Source organism: Heterodontus francisci, chromosome 14 (assembly GCF_036365525.1).
Source record: "Heterodontus francisci isolate sHetFra1 chromosome 14, sHetFra1.hap1, whole genome shotgun sequence".
NCBI classification, from domain to species: domain Eukaryota; kingdom Metazoa; phylum Chordata; class Chondrichthyes; order Heterodontiformes; family Heterodontidae; genus Heterodontus; species Heterodontus francisci.
Window position 1 is genome coordinate 91,032,367 of NC_090384.1, and position 14,082 is coordinate 91,046,448.

Below are 14,082 nucleotides of genomic sequence, written 5' to 3' on the forward strand. Positions count from 1 at the left end.
TCCAGTCCTCTGCCCATTGTGCTCTTGAATCAGCCATCAACAGATATGTTTGGTCTGAAATGACTTGTCCTTGAACTTTCTATCCCTGAAGAGAAACACCTGGCCTCTCTCATGCACCATTTAATGTATAATCTGAATTTAGGGAGATTAGTATCAAACTACCTCCCTGTATGTGGCTCTCACATTTCATACTATGCTTTACTGTCACCCCCCCCCCCCACCCCCTCCACCCCCATCTGCCAAGAATAAGGCATATGAACAACATTGATTGTTAACTGCTGCTGGTGTGAAGGAAGGACTTTTTAAAAAAAAAAAAAAAAAAATCACCAAACACTTGGCTGGAAGGACATTTGCATACTAACAGACAGTGCTTGTGGAGACTAAGGACTATTCCCTGGTCCACTTAACCCACAATGGACTTTTGATCACCTGACATTGAAGGGGTAAGGAAGTGCATTCCAGGCCCTGCTAAGATGATCCAATCGACAGAGCCAACTTCAAGAGAGAAAAGACTCCAACCTCAAAACAAGTTGAAGTGTGCATTGAGCCCCAACGAATTGCAAGTCTGACCGGCAACCAAAGACTTCGCAGCAAACTGAAAGGACAGTAAAATAGAAACCCATCTATTGCCTCAAACTTTTCCCCTTTTATTCTTTTCTACTTTTCTGTCTCTATCTGTATATGTGTTTATCGCGTATGCATGCTTGCGTGGTTGCGTCGCATATTCGTAGTCGGTAACCGGATTAGAGTTTAAGATTATTAAACTTCTACCTTTCTTGTTTAAAATCTAAGAAAACCTGTCTGAAATGATTTCTTTGCCTCACAATTGGAAAGCGGTGAACAAGGATTCATTAAGGGGAAGCTAAAAACAGTGTTTTTAAAATTAAACCCTGTTAGTTAAACCAGGCAAAGGCTGAGGGGGAACCCCCCAGACTCCTTCTCACCTGGTCATAACATTTACCTTCACTCTCTGATAGATCCATTAAAGGCTAAGTAAGAAAATGGACTTCTAGACCTCGTGCATATGCAGAGGATCGATGGTCTTTTATCTAAACCAGCCTTCTTTAATGGGGCTGTAAGAGTCTTGGCAAAGGATAGTATAAAGAACAGATTCCTCTTGCATGTTTTTTGAAAAAAATACCCGAAGAACACTGCCCGAGCAGATGCTGAGTTGACTAATTGTATTGTACGTACTTGCAACATGTCACGCTGAATTGGCTCTGTTAAGTTTACGCGTCCAACAAGGGAATTGGTTGTTCAAGCAGTTGATCGGGAGACCCACAAGAATGTATTTGCTGTTGGAAAACCTAACAGCAAGTTCTGATGTAAAAGCCCACAGAAACTCTGTGGGCAAGTGTAATGAGCAGCTGACGCCATTCATTTGTCATTGACTGCAAAGTCCAGGCTATTGTAGAAGCACCTTCAGACGTGTATGTCCAACCACTGAGGACACAGCATGTCAGCAGACCAATAAGAACAGCACTCTGCTGCCCTAACCAAACTTATGACAGCTGATAGCTGTGTACTTCCTGGTGTCAGCCTTGGCTCAGTGGTAGCACTCTTGCCTCAGAAGGTTGTAGGCTCAAGTCCCACTTCAGAGACTTGGGCTGGAATTTTACACCCCCCAAACGAGTGGGGGTGGGGTGTAAAATTGAGTGAGAGATGGGGGGGTTGCTGTTCCTGACCCCCTCCCGCCCCTGCTGCAATTTTATGCGGGGCAGTGGTGGGAAATGGCCCGCCTGCCCCAGGCCAATCAAAGCCCTAAAGTTGCCAATTAACTGCCACTTAAGGGCCTCCACCCACCACCGTGGTATTTTGCCCTTGGCTGCTGGTCAGCTGAGGCCTCAAAAAGCACACCTGGTGAAACAGGCAGCCTTCTTGCAGGCTTGTGGGCACCCCCCCCCCCACCTGTTCAGGCATCCTGTACCCCGTGGAGGGCTGCCCTCTAAGCCCCAATGCACAACACTTCCCCGACCAACCACCACCCCCCTCCCCCCACACCCCACCCCTTGCCTCCCCAGAGCCCAACCTATTGTCCACGGAGAGGCCCCAAAAACTTGCCTTTTTTCTGGGGCTGTCCTTCATCATCTTGCGATGGCTGGGTGCAGTCCCAGCAGTGGCCACTGCTCCCGGTGGTGCTGCTGGGACTAAGCTGTCAGCCTGCAGATTGGCTGGCAGCTCCATTAGGCGGGACTTTCAGCCTCAAGGAGGTAGAAGTCCCGCCCAAGATCAACTAAAGGCCTGGGGAGCAAGAAATCCTAGTTTGGCTCCCCAGGCCTGGCGGAGGTGGGCCCGCCACCGACTTTTCGGCCACTTGACGGGGCTTCCTGCCCAACGAAAAATTCCGTCCTCGAGCACATAATCTAGGCTGACACTCCAGAGCAATACCGAGGGAGTTATTGGACATACTGTCTTTCAATTAAGATATTAAACCAAGGCCCCCCTCTGCTGTCTTGGGTGGATGGTAAAAGATCCCATCCCAATCGTCAACGTGCATCATATTACTGTTTGTGGGATCTTGCTGTGCACAAATTGGCTGCTGCATTTCCTACATTAAAACACTACTTCACTGGCTGTAAAGCACTTTGGTATATCCTGAGTTTGTGGAAGTCATTGGATAAATGCAAGTCTTTTCTTAGTTAAGAAAAAATTCATTCTTTAGAAACAGTTATGAGGAAAAGGTTATGTCATGGATCAGCTGTGTAAGGCTGTAGAGATGCAAGTTTTTTTTTTTCTTGGTTCACTGACTTGTTCTAAAACTGAACCCAATTGTTCAGTTAGATATAAACCACATAAAATTTACACAAATGTTCAGATTGGTGGTAGGTTAGTATATAAATATGATGCAACTCGACCATTCTGTTGATGCCTTTCACCTTATCTAAAATTTACAACCTGATATCTGTGGCATAAGCAAGCAGTTTTTCCTCACTTTTTTTTTAAACAAAAGACACTACAGTATTATAGATAATATGAAAACCATCAGACTTTATACACAAAACTTTTATCTGATGCAGCTTTTTCATGAAAATGGCTGGAGGCCACTGGAAAATGACAATTTTTCAGGCTAAAGCAGTTGTTCTTCGATTGTTGGAACAAAATGGCAGCCAAGCATCCATGCCACTTGGAATGGTTTATATTCATTGTCAGTCTTGTCTGTGTGGTGGCATTCTCACCTTTGTGGGTTCAAGTCCCTTGAAACTTGAGCCGGTAACCTAGGCTCATCTCCACTTCTCCTCCAGCCCCTCCCTAAATATTCAATTTCACTGAGTGTAGCCCCACTCTTTGTCCCACCATTGGTGACAGAGCCTTTAGCTGCCTGGATGCTATTCTCTGGAATTCTTGTCCCAAACTTATCTCTCCAGCTTCCTCTTCATATTTATATTAAAAAAAAATTGAAAAATCATCTCTTTGACCACATTTTAGTCACCTCTCCTTCCTGGTTTAATGACTGTTATCCCTTGCATCTATCTTGAAGTGCCTTGGGACCTTTTTTTAAAAGTGCTATTTAAATCAGTTGTTGTAATTGCGATACAGAGATCTGAATTATGGTTGGATTGATAGAATACAAAGACTGTCTATATAAGTAATCTAGAGACCTGGGTTATAATCAACAGATGAGTTGGGTTAATTTTCTTCCTAATGTTCTTCGTTCTAATGCTTTTATCTGATGCAGCTTTGTGGCATAGACTTCAGAAAAAGTCTCAAAGGTATTGGGTTCATGATTTTATAACATGTTTAGCCTCTTTCATAGAAATTTACAGCACTGAAGGAAGCCATTCAGCCCATTGTCCCTGTGCTGGTTCTTTTCAAAATTGCTGTCCAATTAGTTCCACTTTCCTACTCTTTTCCCGTAGTCCTGAAAATTTTCCTTTTTCAAGTTCAATATTTATCCAATTCCCTTTGAACGTTGCTATTGAATCTGCTTCCACTGCCCTTTCAGACTGAGCACGCCTTGCAATGTAGAAGAAATTCTCCTCTCCTTCCTGCTGATTATCTTCAATCTGTGTCCTCTTGTTTACTGACCCTCTTGCCAGTGGAAACAGTTTCTCCTTATCTACGCTATCAAAACCCCTCAGAATTTTGAACACCTCTATTAAATCTCCCCAGCTCTCTAGTCTCTCTACATAATTGAATGCCTTCATCCCTTGTATCTTTTCTAGTCAATCTCCTCTGCACCCTCTCTAAGGCTTTGCCATCCTTTCTAAGTGTTTAGCCACATTAAGACCATATTCAGAAAAGTGTGCAAAGCACTGATTACTTCCTATTCAAAAGGACATTGTTACATTAAACAAGGATCTGAATAATTCTGGACTCAAATCCCTTGCCACAGGCAGGTCATGGCCATCAAAATTCATTCTCATTTCTAGTTTCTATTTCTTTATGTTCTTACAAGGTAAGGATGTGTGTAAACAGAACTGAAGGGCAATTGCTAAGTTTCAAAATCTGGTTTTGCCGCTGTGGCTGGAGGCGTCCACATGAGCCACTTCTGAAGGTGACAGTGCTTCTGGCGATGAACATGAACCATTCCAGATGGCTTGGGCAACTGTTTTTTATTCCAGTAATTCTGACCTGCCCTCTAAACAAGCAGAAGTAGCTCTGCAATATTGGGGGGGGGGGGGGGGGGCAGTGTGCATTTTCTAGTGTGCTAATGTTTACTAGATATGTGTGAAGCATTTCCATGATGTGTTAGACAATTACGACAATGACAGAACAAATCGAAGTTCCTTTTTCTTCTTGAAATGTTGTGAAAATTTGCATTTCCCCCGCATCAGCATTTATGAATAAGACATGGAAAAATAAGTGGGATGTGTCATAAATTAAATTGAAACTTCAGGTTATTAATTTTCACAGCTGCCATAATATTGTATTTAATATTTTCAGTCTACATTTCATCTGCAGAATGGATGTAATGATGGCTTCATGCTGGGGAATCATGCTTCCATTAAACCTTTTAATTAGCTTTTACATTGTGCGCACAAAATTATTTTAAGTAGTTAAAAAATAAATCAGATTAAGAATGAAGGCAATATAAATCCGGTAGACTAGTATTGACAAATTTAAAGTAAAACAATGCTAACAGCAAGTAGGTGCTCCTTAACTAAACAACAACCGTACAGCACCATCTTGCATTATGGAAGCAGTGACTCATTTTGTCATGTGGTAATATAATAAGCATCAGCTATAGTGAAGCCTTCTGAGGCAGAGTGTATTTAGGAAAAAAAACATCATTAGCACTGTGTCACTGGTGCTTCTGACCCAGCTACTCCTGGATCCTTATCGAGATATTCCAGACATCCCCCTTCCTTCATTACTGATACTGTACCAGGATCAGCCACGATGACAGAGCTAATCTGTCCAGCCTGGCAGTCAATGGTATCTTATCACTGCCTGTGAGATATCGATTCTTGTCTCACTGAAATAGAGCAGCAGCTGGTGTTGGGCAGTGAAAATAAAGGTTCCCCGCAGGTTCCTAGGGTTTTCCAAGAAATTCAATAAAATCAATTGTACAAATGTCAAGATTTATATCATCCAGCAAGATTAGAACTGTGATCAGGAACTAAAATCACAATGTTATGTGAATATTTTTGTTGTAACCCTTTTAAATTTTCAGTTCATTTAAATTATGAAGAGTATGGAATGGGCTTAGCTTGTTGTTTATTTGAGCATGTATTCTGTATATTTTTGTGGATAAAATTTTTTTTAAAAAGGTTCACTACACCAGGTATATACTTGATAAAAGCAATCAAAGCAGGATTTAAATAAATTCTCTAATTTGTAAAAAATGCAATATCCTGTCGTGCCTTGGGACATTTACTATGTTAAAATGCTAGATAAATGCAAGTTGGTGGTGGTGAACAACATACTGTTAGATGAAAGCCTTGCTTGTTCATCAGAAACCATTTTTCTATTTCATGAAAGGGTTCAATTTCTTAAATTGGATTCATTTCTTCTTAAAGGGGATTTTTATGTATCTACATAGAGATATTCTATGAAGTCTTCCTGAACAGTGTCGTTCACTGATCATGTTTCAATGGAGAGAAATCCAAGGCAGATTGTAAAATATCCATCGGTTTATTTCTGGAAGTGTTAACTAATCTATAGTTCTCTCGAACAAATGATGTCATTTGTCCTCCATTGTTAATAGTGGTATGTTTGTGCCAAGCAACTGTGAGAATTCCAATAAAGGACTGTAATGGGAAACAGACTCTAGCTGTCATGCAGAATCTGAGGATAATGGTAAGCTGATAATAGATTATGGTACAATATCTGTTTGACAGATTGACATTTTGTGGCATTCAAGGATCAGAACACAGAAAAATAGAGAACAAGAGTGTGGGAAAAGATATTCGTAACACTGGCTTTTAAATTGTGGCAGTACGTAAAGTTTTTTTTAAAAAAAAAACTCAATTTCTTGAAATTGTTTAGGGAACTGAAATACATTAAAAGTAGCCACAGGAGGTTTGTACTGAGATTCACTGTTAATAATCTGAAGTGCTTTTGAAAGGACATCTGTTACAAGCTAATTGAAATACATTTTTATTTGTATGAGCGGCCTAAGCATTTATTGCAGTGCTGTTTCGCATGATCTAAAATGCATTGCTGCTGGGATTAAAACCCAGTAATTAGATATTATTTGGAGAGCACAGGAGCAGCCAAATTACAATTGGTAGGTCACAGTAAGCAGAAATATATATTTTTATAACTAGTGCATCTTCCATGGTGGTGCTCACAGTAAATGAGAAAATACTGGGCTTTGAGGACAAGAGCAGTGTACTATGTATTATTCTGCTGCTAAAATGGAACTGCATGTAATCTGGCCTGCACTTTAAAATCACAAAGTCTGGTTACAGCAAATGGATACAATGATTGCTTATTTGTAGATTGGCAACTGCTCATAAATCACTGGATCCTCCAAATGGTTAGAAATAGATGGTTTCTGTTTATTTCTCTTTCATTAAAAAAAAATTGAAAAATAAATCTTGATTTTATATCTAACAGGGTGTGACATTCTGGTAAACAGAAGACATGTGCAAATATATCCTTCCAATAGCTGCATTTCAATCAGCCCTTCAATAAGTCTTTAAGGGCCACACATCAAAAAAAGTTAAAAGGGCTACGTAATTGCTTTTTGTTTAAACATAGAATTAGATAGAATCTACAGCACAGAAAACAGGCCATTCAGCCCAACTGCTCCTTGCCAATTTTTATGCTTCACATGAGTCTCCTCCTACCCATCTTCATCTAACCCTATCAGCAAATCCTCCTATCCCTGCTCTCTGTTTATCTAGCTTCCCCTTGGGTGCATTACTGTTACTCTCCTCAACTAAACCTCATAGTAGCAAGATCCACGTTATAATAAATTTTTAGGTAAAGAAGTTTCTCCTTAATTCCCTATTGGATTTATTAGTGAAAATGAAACATTGGGTAAAATTTAAAAGAAACACAATTGTTAGTGACTGCCATGCAAGATTATCATCTTTCCAGTAAGAATACATTTTTCTGTAGGCAGGATGGGTGGGGGCAGCAGAGCTATCCATCCATAAGCACCAGGTTACCTATTAAGGCCTATTGACAGAGGCCCACTGGAATTTTCCAGTCGGCCTTCTGGCCTCTGGCGGCATCGTGGAACAGCCCCACTGCCTGGAGGTGTCCTCCCATTGGCAGATCTTGGTGGTGGTCAGGGAGGGAGTCAGGCAATGCTCCAAACCCTCCCCGCCGGCCTGGCTTCAGCTGCAGCTGCAGGCTGCCCTTTTAGAAGGGTTCCTCTTCCATAATGTCCTTTAGGGAAGGAAATCTGCTGTCCTTGTTTGGTCTGGCCTACATGTGACTCCAGACCAACAGCAATGTGGTTGGCTCTTAATTGCCCTCTGAAATGGCCTAGCAAGCCACTCCGTTGTCAAGGGCAATTAGGGATAGGCAACAAATGTTGGCCTTGACAGTGCCACCCCCATTCCATAAAAGAATATATTTTAAAAATCCTATATTTTAATTGCTGCACCATTGGTGGCTGTGCCTTTTGAGTTGCCAAGACCCTAAGTCTCGCTCCTTTTAAACCTATCTGTCCAAACTTTTGGGCATCTGCCCTAATATCATCTTGGGTGCCTTGGTGTTGTCAAACTTTATTTGATAATTGCTCCTGTGAACTGCCTTGGGATGCTTTTTTTGCATTTAAAGGCACTATATAAATGCACATTGTTTGTTTCAAGCGAAATTATGGCAGGAAATCACATGGAAATGCTACCCCAAATTATTCTTGATTTATCTTAACTTTTGGAACTCTGTCCTCTTGAAATTGATAGTCTCTTAAGCCTTACTACACAGCTATTTTTTAAAATTCATTCATGGGATGTGGGTGTCGCTGACTAGGTCAGCATTTATTGCCCATCCCTAATTGCTCTTGAGAAGGTGGTGGTGAGCTGCCTTCTTGAACCGCTGCAGTTCTTGGGGTGTAGGTTCACCAACAGAGCTGTTAAGAAGGGAGTCCCAGCGATATATTTCCAAGTCAGGATGATGTGTGGCTTGGAGGGGAACTTGCAGGTGGTGGTGTTCCCATGCATCTGTTGCCCTTGTCCTTCTAGGTGGTAGAGATCGTGGGTTTGGAAGGTGCTGTCGAAGGAGCCTTGGCGAGTTGCTGCATCTTGCACAGTGGCAGCAATGTGCACCATCTACATCAGTGGTGAAGGGAGTGAATGTTGAAGGGGTGGATGGAGTGCTAATCAAGCAGGCTGCTTTGTGAATGATATCGAAGAATAACTTGTGCTAATGCTTTGTAATTATTTGTCAATTCCAGTTCGTTTTCTAGATTTTGGATCATTTTTTTGAGGAGATGCCACAGTGGGGTGGTGGAGCTAAGTGTGCTGCCTGTGAGAAGACTGTCTACCATGCCGAGGAGATACAGTGCAACAGCAGAAGTTTCCACAAAACCTGCTTTCTTTGCAGTAAGCATACTTTGTTTATCAGGTCAACACAACAAGCTTTTGGAAAAGATCAGACCAGACGACAAATGCTTGGCAGCAAATTCCCCGCGCTCCCCCGATCTCTCCACCCCCACCCGCCACCCCCCCCCCCCCCCCCCCCCCCCAGCAAAATTCCCTTTCCGCGTCAGTTCATTGATTTCCAGAGATTTCCAACCCATTGATAATCCTAAATATCAACTGCTGACTTGGAATTTACCCCAGCAGACAGCCAAAAATTGAAATCCATTACTGACCAACAGCACTTCCAATTATTTTGTATTTTACCACTACTTTGGCTGCACAACGGCCAGTTGACACTCAAAAAGGACACCCTTGTGTTGCTTGGGCTGTCTAGATTGTGACAATCCAAGTCATATTTTTCACCAGCAAAAGTGCTATCTGACTTTATGGAGAGAGAAAAAAAAACTTGCGCTTATATAGCGCCTTTCACAACCACCAGCCATCTCGAAGCACTTTACAGCCTATGAAATACTTTTTGAAGTGTAGCCACTGCTGTAATGTAGAAAATGCAGCAGCCAATTTGTGCAGAGCAAACTCCCACTAACAGTAATCAGTTTTTGTGATGTTGATTGAGGGATAAATATTGGCCATGACACCAGGGAGAACTCCCCTGCTCTTCTTTGAAATAGTCCCATGGCATCTTTCACGTCTACCACAGCAAGCAGATGGGACCTCAGTTTAACATCTGATCCGAAAGACAGCACCTGCAACAGTGCAGCCCTCTCTCAGTACCACACTGGAGTGTCAGCTTTGATTTTTGTGTTCATGTCCTAGAGTGGGGCTTGAAACCAGAATCGTGTGACTGACTCAGGTGAGAGTGCTTCCAACTGAGCCACAGCTGACAAATACAAATAATTGGGGATCCGTAAGTTTTTTTTTTTTTTTTTGTTTTTTTTTTTTGTTTGTTTTTTGCCTAGAACTCCCAGCAGTAAATTTTTCCAATCTACACTCTGATCATCTGCCAGTTTTGTCAAATCCAGATTTGAACTGCTCGAGATCTCTGCTTTTATTATGAACAATAAACTATCAATACATGGATTTACTGAGACCACATTTGGTGGGGGTGAGGCAGGGATGTAAACTTTAACCAAAGGGCACTAGTTAAATGATAGCCTGAATGGGAACAGAAGTGCTTAGCCATTTTTTTATGTTCCTTGATAGGATACTTGGAAGTCAACTTGTGAAAAATGGTTAACTAAGTGAAATGCCCATACTTCTTACCACAAGTATGTGTTTCCAGATATCCAGCAGGCCTGAGAATGGTCCATAACTACCCTACCACATATCCACTTTTCTAAAATGTATCTGGTCTTGGCTTCAGGACTAGACCAACCAGAAAGGTCAGGAGCTTAAGATCTGATCTGTGCTGTGTTAGAAGATTTTCAGATAGTGCAACAATGAGGACAGTAACTGAGCCTCAAGATCCCATGGGCTAAGGTTTAAGCTAATGGTAACTATCTGCTGACCTTTGCTGAAAAGTGGACATGTACGGATGTCAACATATTGGATGGAGCAAAGAACTGGACTTGGCTGTGATACTCATAACTGAATTGTCTGCAAGCACTCGCTGTTCAGGCTTGTACATTCAAATATCACTTACAGGAAGTGCTAAAGAGCTGACAAGCAGTCATAAAACTGTACTCCTGAATAACTAATTGCCTTTAAGAGAGGAGTGAGAGACAATGTAAGGGGGGGAAAAAATGAAGTTTTACTTAGAATAGTGTCTTTCACATTCTCATGATGTATTAAAGTGCCTCACAACCAATGAAAAGGAAGGTTTAGAGCAGAAATTTAAACTGCACTTCGGTATCCTATTCTCCTGTAACAGATGTGTTGGATGTGAATAGTCAACTATGGACATCATAACCAACCCAATGCAACTTGACAGCAAGTGTATGCTGCACTTGCTGTTCCTCCCCTCCCACCCCCATCAGTTTGGTATTTTATCTCTGCTTGTTGCTGTACTGGATGGTTGGAATATTGTTGCAGTTTAGGAAAAACTAACATGTTGATAACTTGGAATGTAATTCATATCTCCCAATCTGTGAAAATAAATATCAACAATATCAATAAATAGCAAGCAAATTACCAGAGTGAGCCTAACATCTGCAGTATTTTTATTCCGAATTGCTGTAGATCTATATAGGTTGAGGTTAGCTGTTACTACTGAAGAAATATCCTTGCTGTGTTAGTGTGCATTTTAAGTCATCGAATAAATTAATGTTGGAAATTACAACATGCCACAATGAACCTGATGTCAATTATGGACAAAAACTGCCACATAATTCCCTCGCTAAAACAGCTGCAGTGTCATTAATTTATTATATATGAAGAACTTTTGAGAGATTTTCAAGAAATGCAGTATGGTTCTATAAGTCTCAGTCCGAGCTCAGCTGATGACACTCGCTCCTCTGAGTCAGAAGGTTGAGTTCAAGTCCCATGCCAGAGAATTGAGCACAAAGACCAAGGCTGCAGTACTGAGAGTACTGCAATGTCAGAAGTGCCGTCTTTTGGATGAGCTGCTAAACTGAGGCCCCGTCCGTCCTTTCAGTTGGACATAACATCCCGTGGCACTATTTCGTAGAAGGGCGGGTGAGTTATCCCCAGTGTCCTGGCCAATATTTATCCTCCATCAACATCACAAACAGATTTTCTGGTCATTATCACATTGCTGTTTGTGGGAGCTTACTTGCTGTGTGCAAATTGGTTGCCATGTTTCCTACATTACAACAGTGACTACACTTCAAAAGTACTTCATGTTGGGACATCTTGTGTTCATGAAATGTGCTAAATAAATGCAAGTTTTCTTTTTTACTATGTATGCAAGTCTCTTTCCTATCAAACCAGTTTTCTCTTTCAGACGTGTTTTTGATTGTTTGTTTGATTTTATAAAATAGATTCATCAGCAACTGCTATATCTACTACCCTTTTTGTTCTTTTTCAGTGATTTGTAGGAAAGCCCTAGACAGCACTACAGTTGCTGCACATGAAGCTGAAATCTACTGCAAGGCTTGCTATGGCAAGAAGTATGGACCCAAGGGCTATGGCTATGGCCAAGGTGCTGGAACCCTTAGTTCTGAGACACTAGAAAATCATGGCACCCATCAAGTAGAGTAAGTGTTTAATTAATAAAACATGTTTATGAATGATGGATAGATGAATGAATGCAGTCTTTATCACCCTCATACATAATGCTGACTAGAAGTTACTGGTACTACATCTATATAAATTTAGGGTGGGGATGAAAAAGAGCCTAGTAATCCTCAGATTTTCAAAACAAACAATTCAGATAATTTATAATTCAAAATCCTTTAGAGATGGGCTCAGTCACAGATTGAAATTTGAGTGACATTTATCTTCAACTGAGTTTGTGATGAATAATTTTTATAATTATAAATCCAACCTAATTTTCCAAACCTCCATTGTAATTCAGTATTAAAACTCATTCTCCAGACCCTGGTTCTGTGTTGGCCTATCCCCCAATGTAGACATGGATACAGATTAATGTTCAAATAAATGTCTCCATATGCATTGCAATATGAAACAATACTGTTTCATATTTCAATTTGATTTTCCCATTTGTATATGCCTCATGCTGTTGCTATTTACTCCATTAGTCATAGAGCTGTGTAGCAGTGTAAAAAGGAGCAGAGTATTTACTTACAGAAAATGCTGGAAACACACAGCAGGTCAGGCAGTATCTGTGGAGAGAGAAACTGTGTTAATGATTCAGGTCAAAGGGAAGGGCAGGGAGAAAGAACAAAGGGTAACCTTTCCTTTTTTAAGTGTTAAATCGCTAACTACTTGTGCTGCATTCAGGTTTCCAGCATCCAGAGTGTTTTGATTATGTTTTGATGTATTGGTCTTTTCCCCACTGGGTTAAAGGCAGAAGATTCAATCACTTTCTGGTTGCTTTGCTGGAGGAGGTGGCTCCACAAATATCCCCATCCTCAATGATGGGGAAGCCCAGCACATCAGTGCGAAAGATAAGGCTGAAACATTTGTAACAATCTTCAGCCAGAAGTGTTGAGTTGATGATCCATCTCTGCCCCCTCCTGAAGTCCCCAGCGTTACAGATGCCAGACTTCAGCCAATTCGATTCACTCCGTGTGATATCAAGAAACTACTGAAGGCACTGGATACAAAGGCTATGGGCCCTGACAATATTCCGGCAATAGTACTGAAGACCTGTGCTCCAGATCTTGCCACACCCCTAACCAAGCTGTTCCTGTATAGCTACAACACTGGCATCTACTCGGCAATGTGGAAAATTAAAAGCAAAATACTGCGGATGCTGGAAATCTGAAATTAAAAACTGGAAATGCTGGAAATACTCTGGTCTGGCAGCATCTGTGGAGAGAGAAGCCGAGTTAACGTTCCAGGTCAGTGACCCTTCTTCAGAACTAGCAAATATTCGAAATGTAAAAGGTTATAAGCAAGTAAAGCAGGGGTGGGGCAAGAGGTAACAAAGGAGAAGGTGTAAATAGGACAAGGTCACAGAATAGCTGACCAGACGGTCATGGAGCAAAGGCAAACAATATATTAATGGTGTGTTGAAAGACAAAGCATTAGTACAGATAGGGTGTTAACAGACTGAAAATTGAACAGCCGCAAGTACAAACATGGGGAAAAAAAACAGTGGGTAGGCAAACTGAACAAACTAAGAAGAAGTAAAATAAAACAAAAAAATTTTTTTAAGGGGAAAAGAAAAAAATAACTAAAAATAAAAGTAAAATGGGGGGCCCGTCATGCTCTGAAATTATTGAACTCAATGTTCAATCCAGCAGGCTGTAGTGTGCCTAATCTGTAAATGAGATGCTGTTCCTCGAGCTTGTGTTGATATTCATTGGAACACTGCAGCAATCCCAGAACAGAGATGTGAATATGAGAGCGGGGCGGAGGGGGGGGGGGGGGGGGGGGAGGAGGAAAGTGTTCAAATGGCAAGCAACCGGAAGCTTGGGGTCCTGCTTGCGGACTGAACAGAGGTGTTCCGAAAAGCGGTCACCCACTCTGCGCTTGGTCTCCCCAATGTAGAGGAGACCACATTGTGAGCAGCGAATACAGTATACGACATTGAAAGAAGTACAAGTAAATCGCTGCT

The 14,082-nt window shown here is 41.4% G+C and overlaps 1 protein-coding gene across 1 annotated transcript in view; it reads left to right on the forward strand.

The window, feature by feature from the left end:
- The window catches only part of LOC137377340 (cysteine and glycine-rich protein 3-like), a 49,315-nt gene that overhangs the window by 3,969 nt on the left and 31,264 nt on the right, over window positions 1–14,082 (forward strand). The window contains exons 2-3 of the mRNA XM_068046921.1: window positions 8,795–8,942; window positions 11,926–12,094. Of these exons, the coding sequence (XP_067903022.1) occupies window positions 8,831–8,942; window positions 11,926–12,094 (281 nt within the window). The 5' untranslated portion in view covers window positions 8,795–8,830. The remainder of the gene's footprint in view (window positions 1–8,794; window positions 8,943–11,925; window positions 12,095–14,082) is intronic.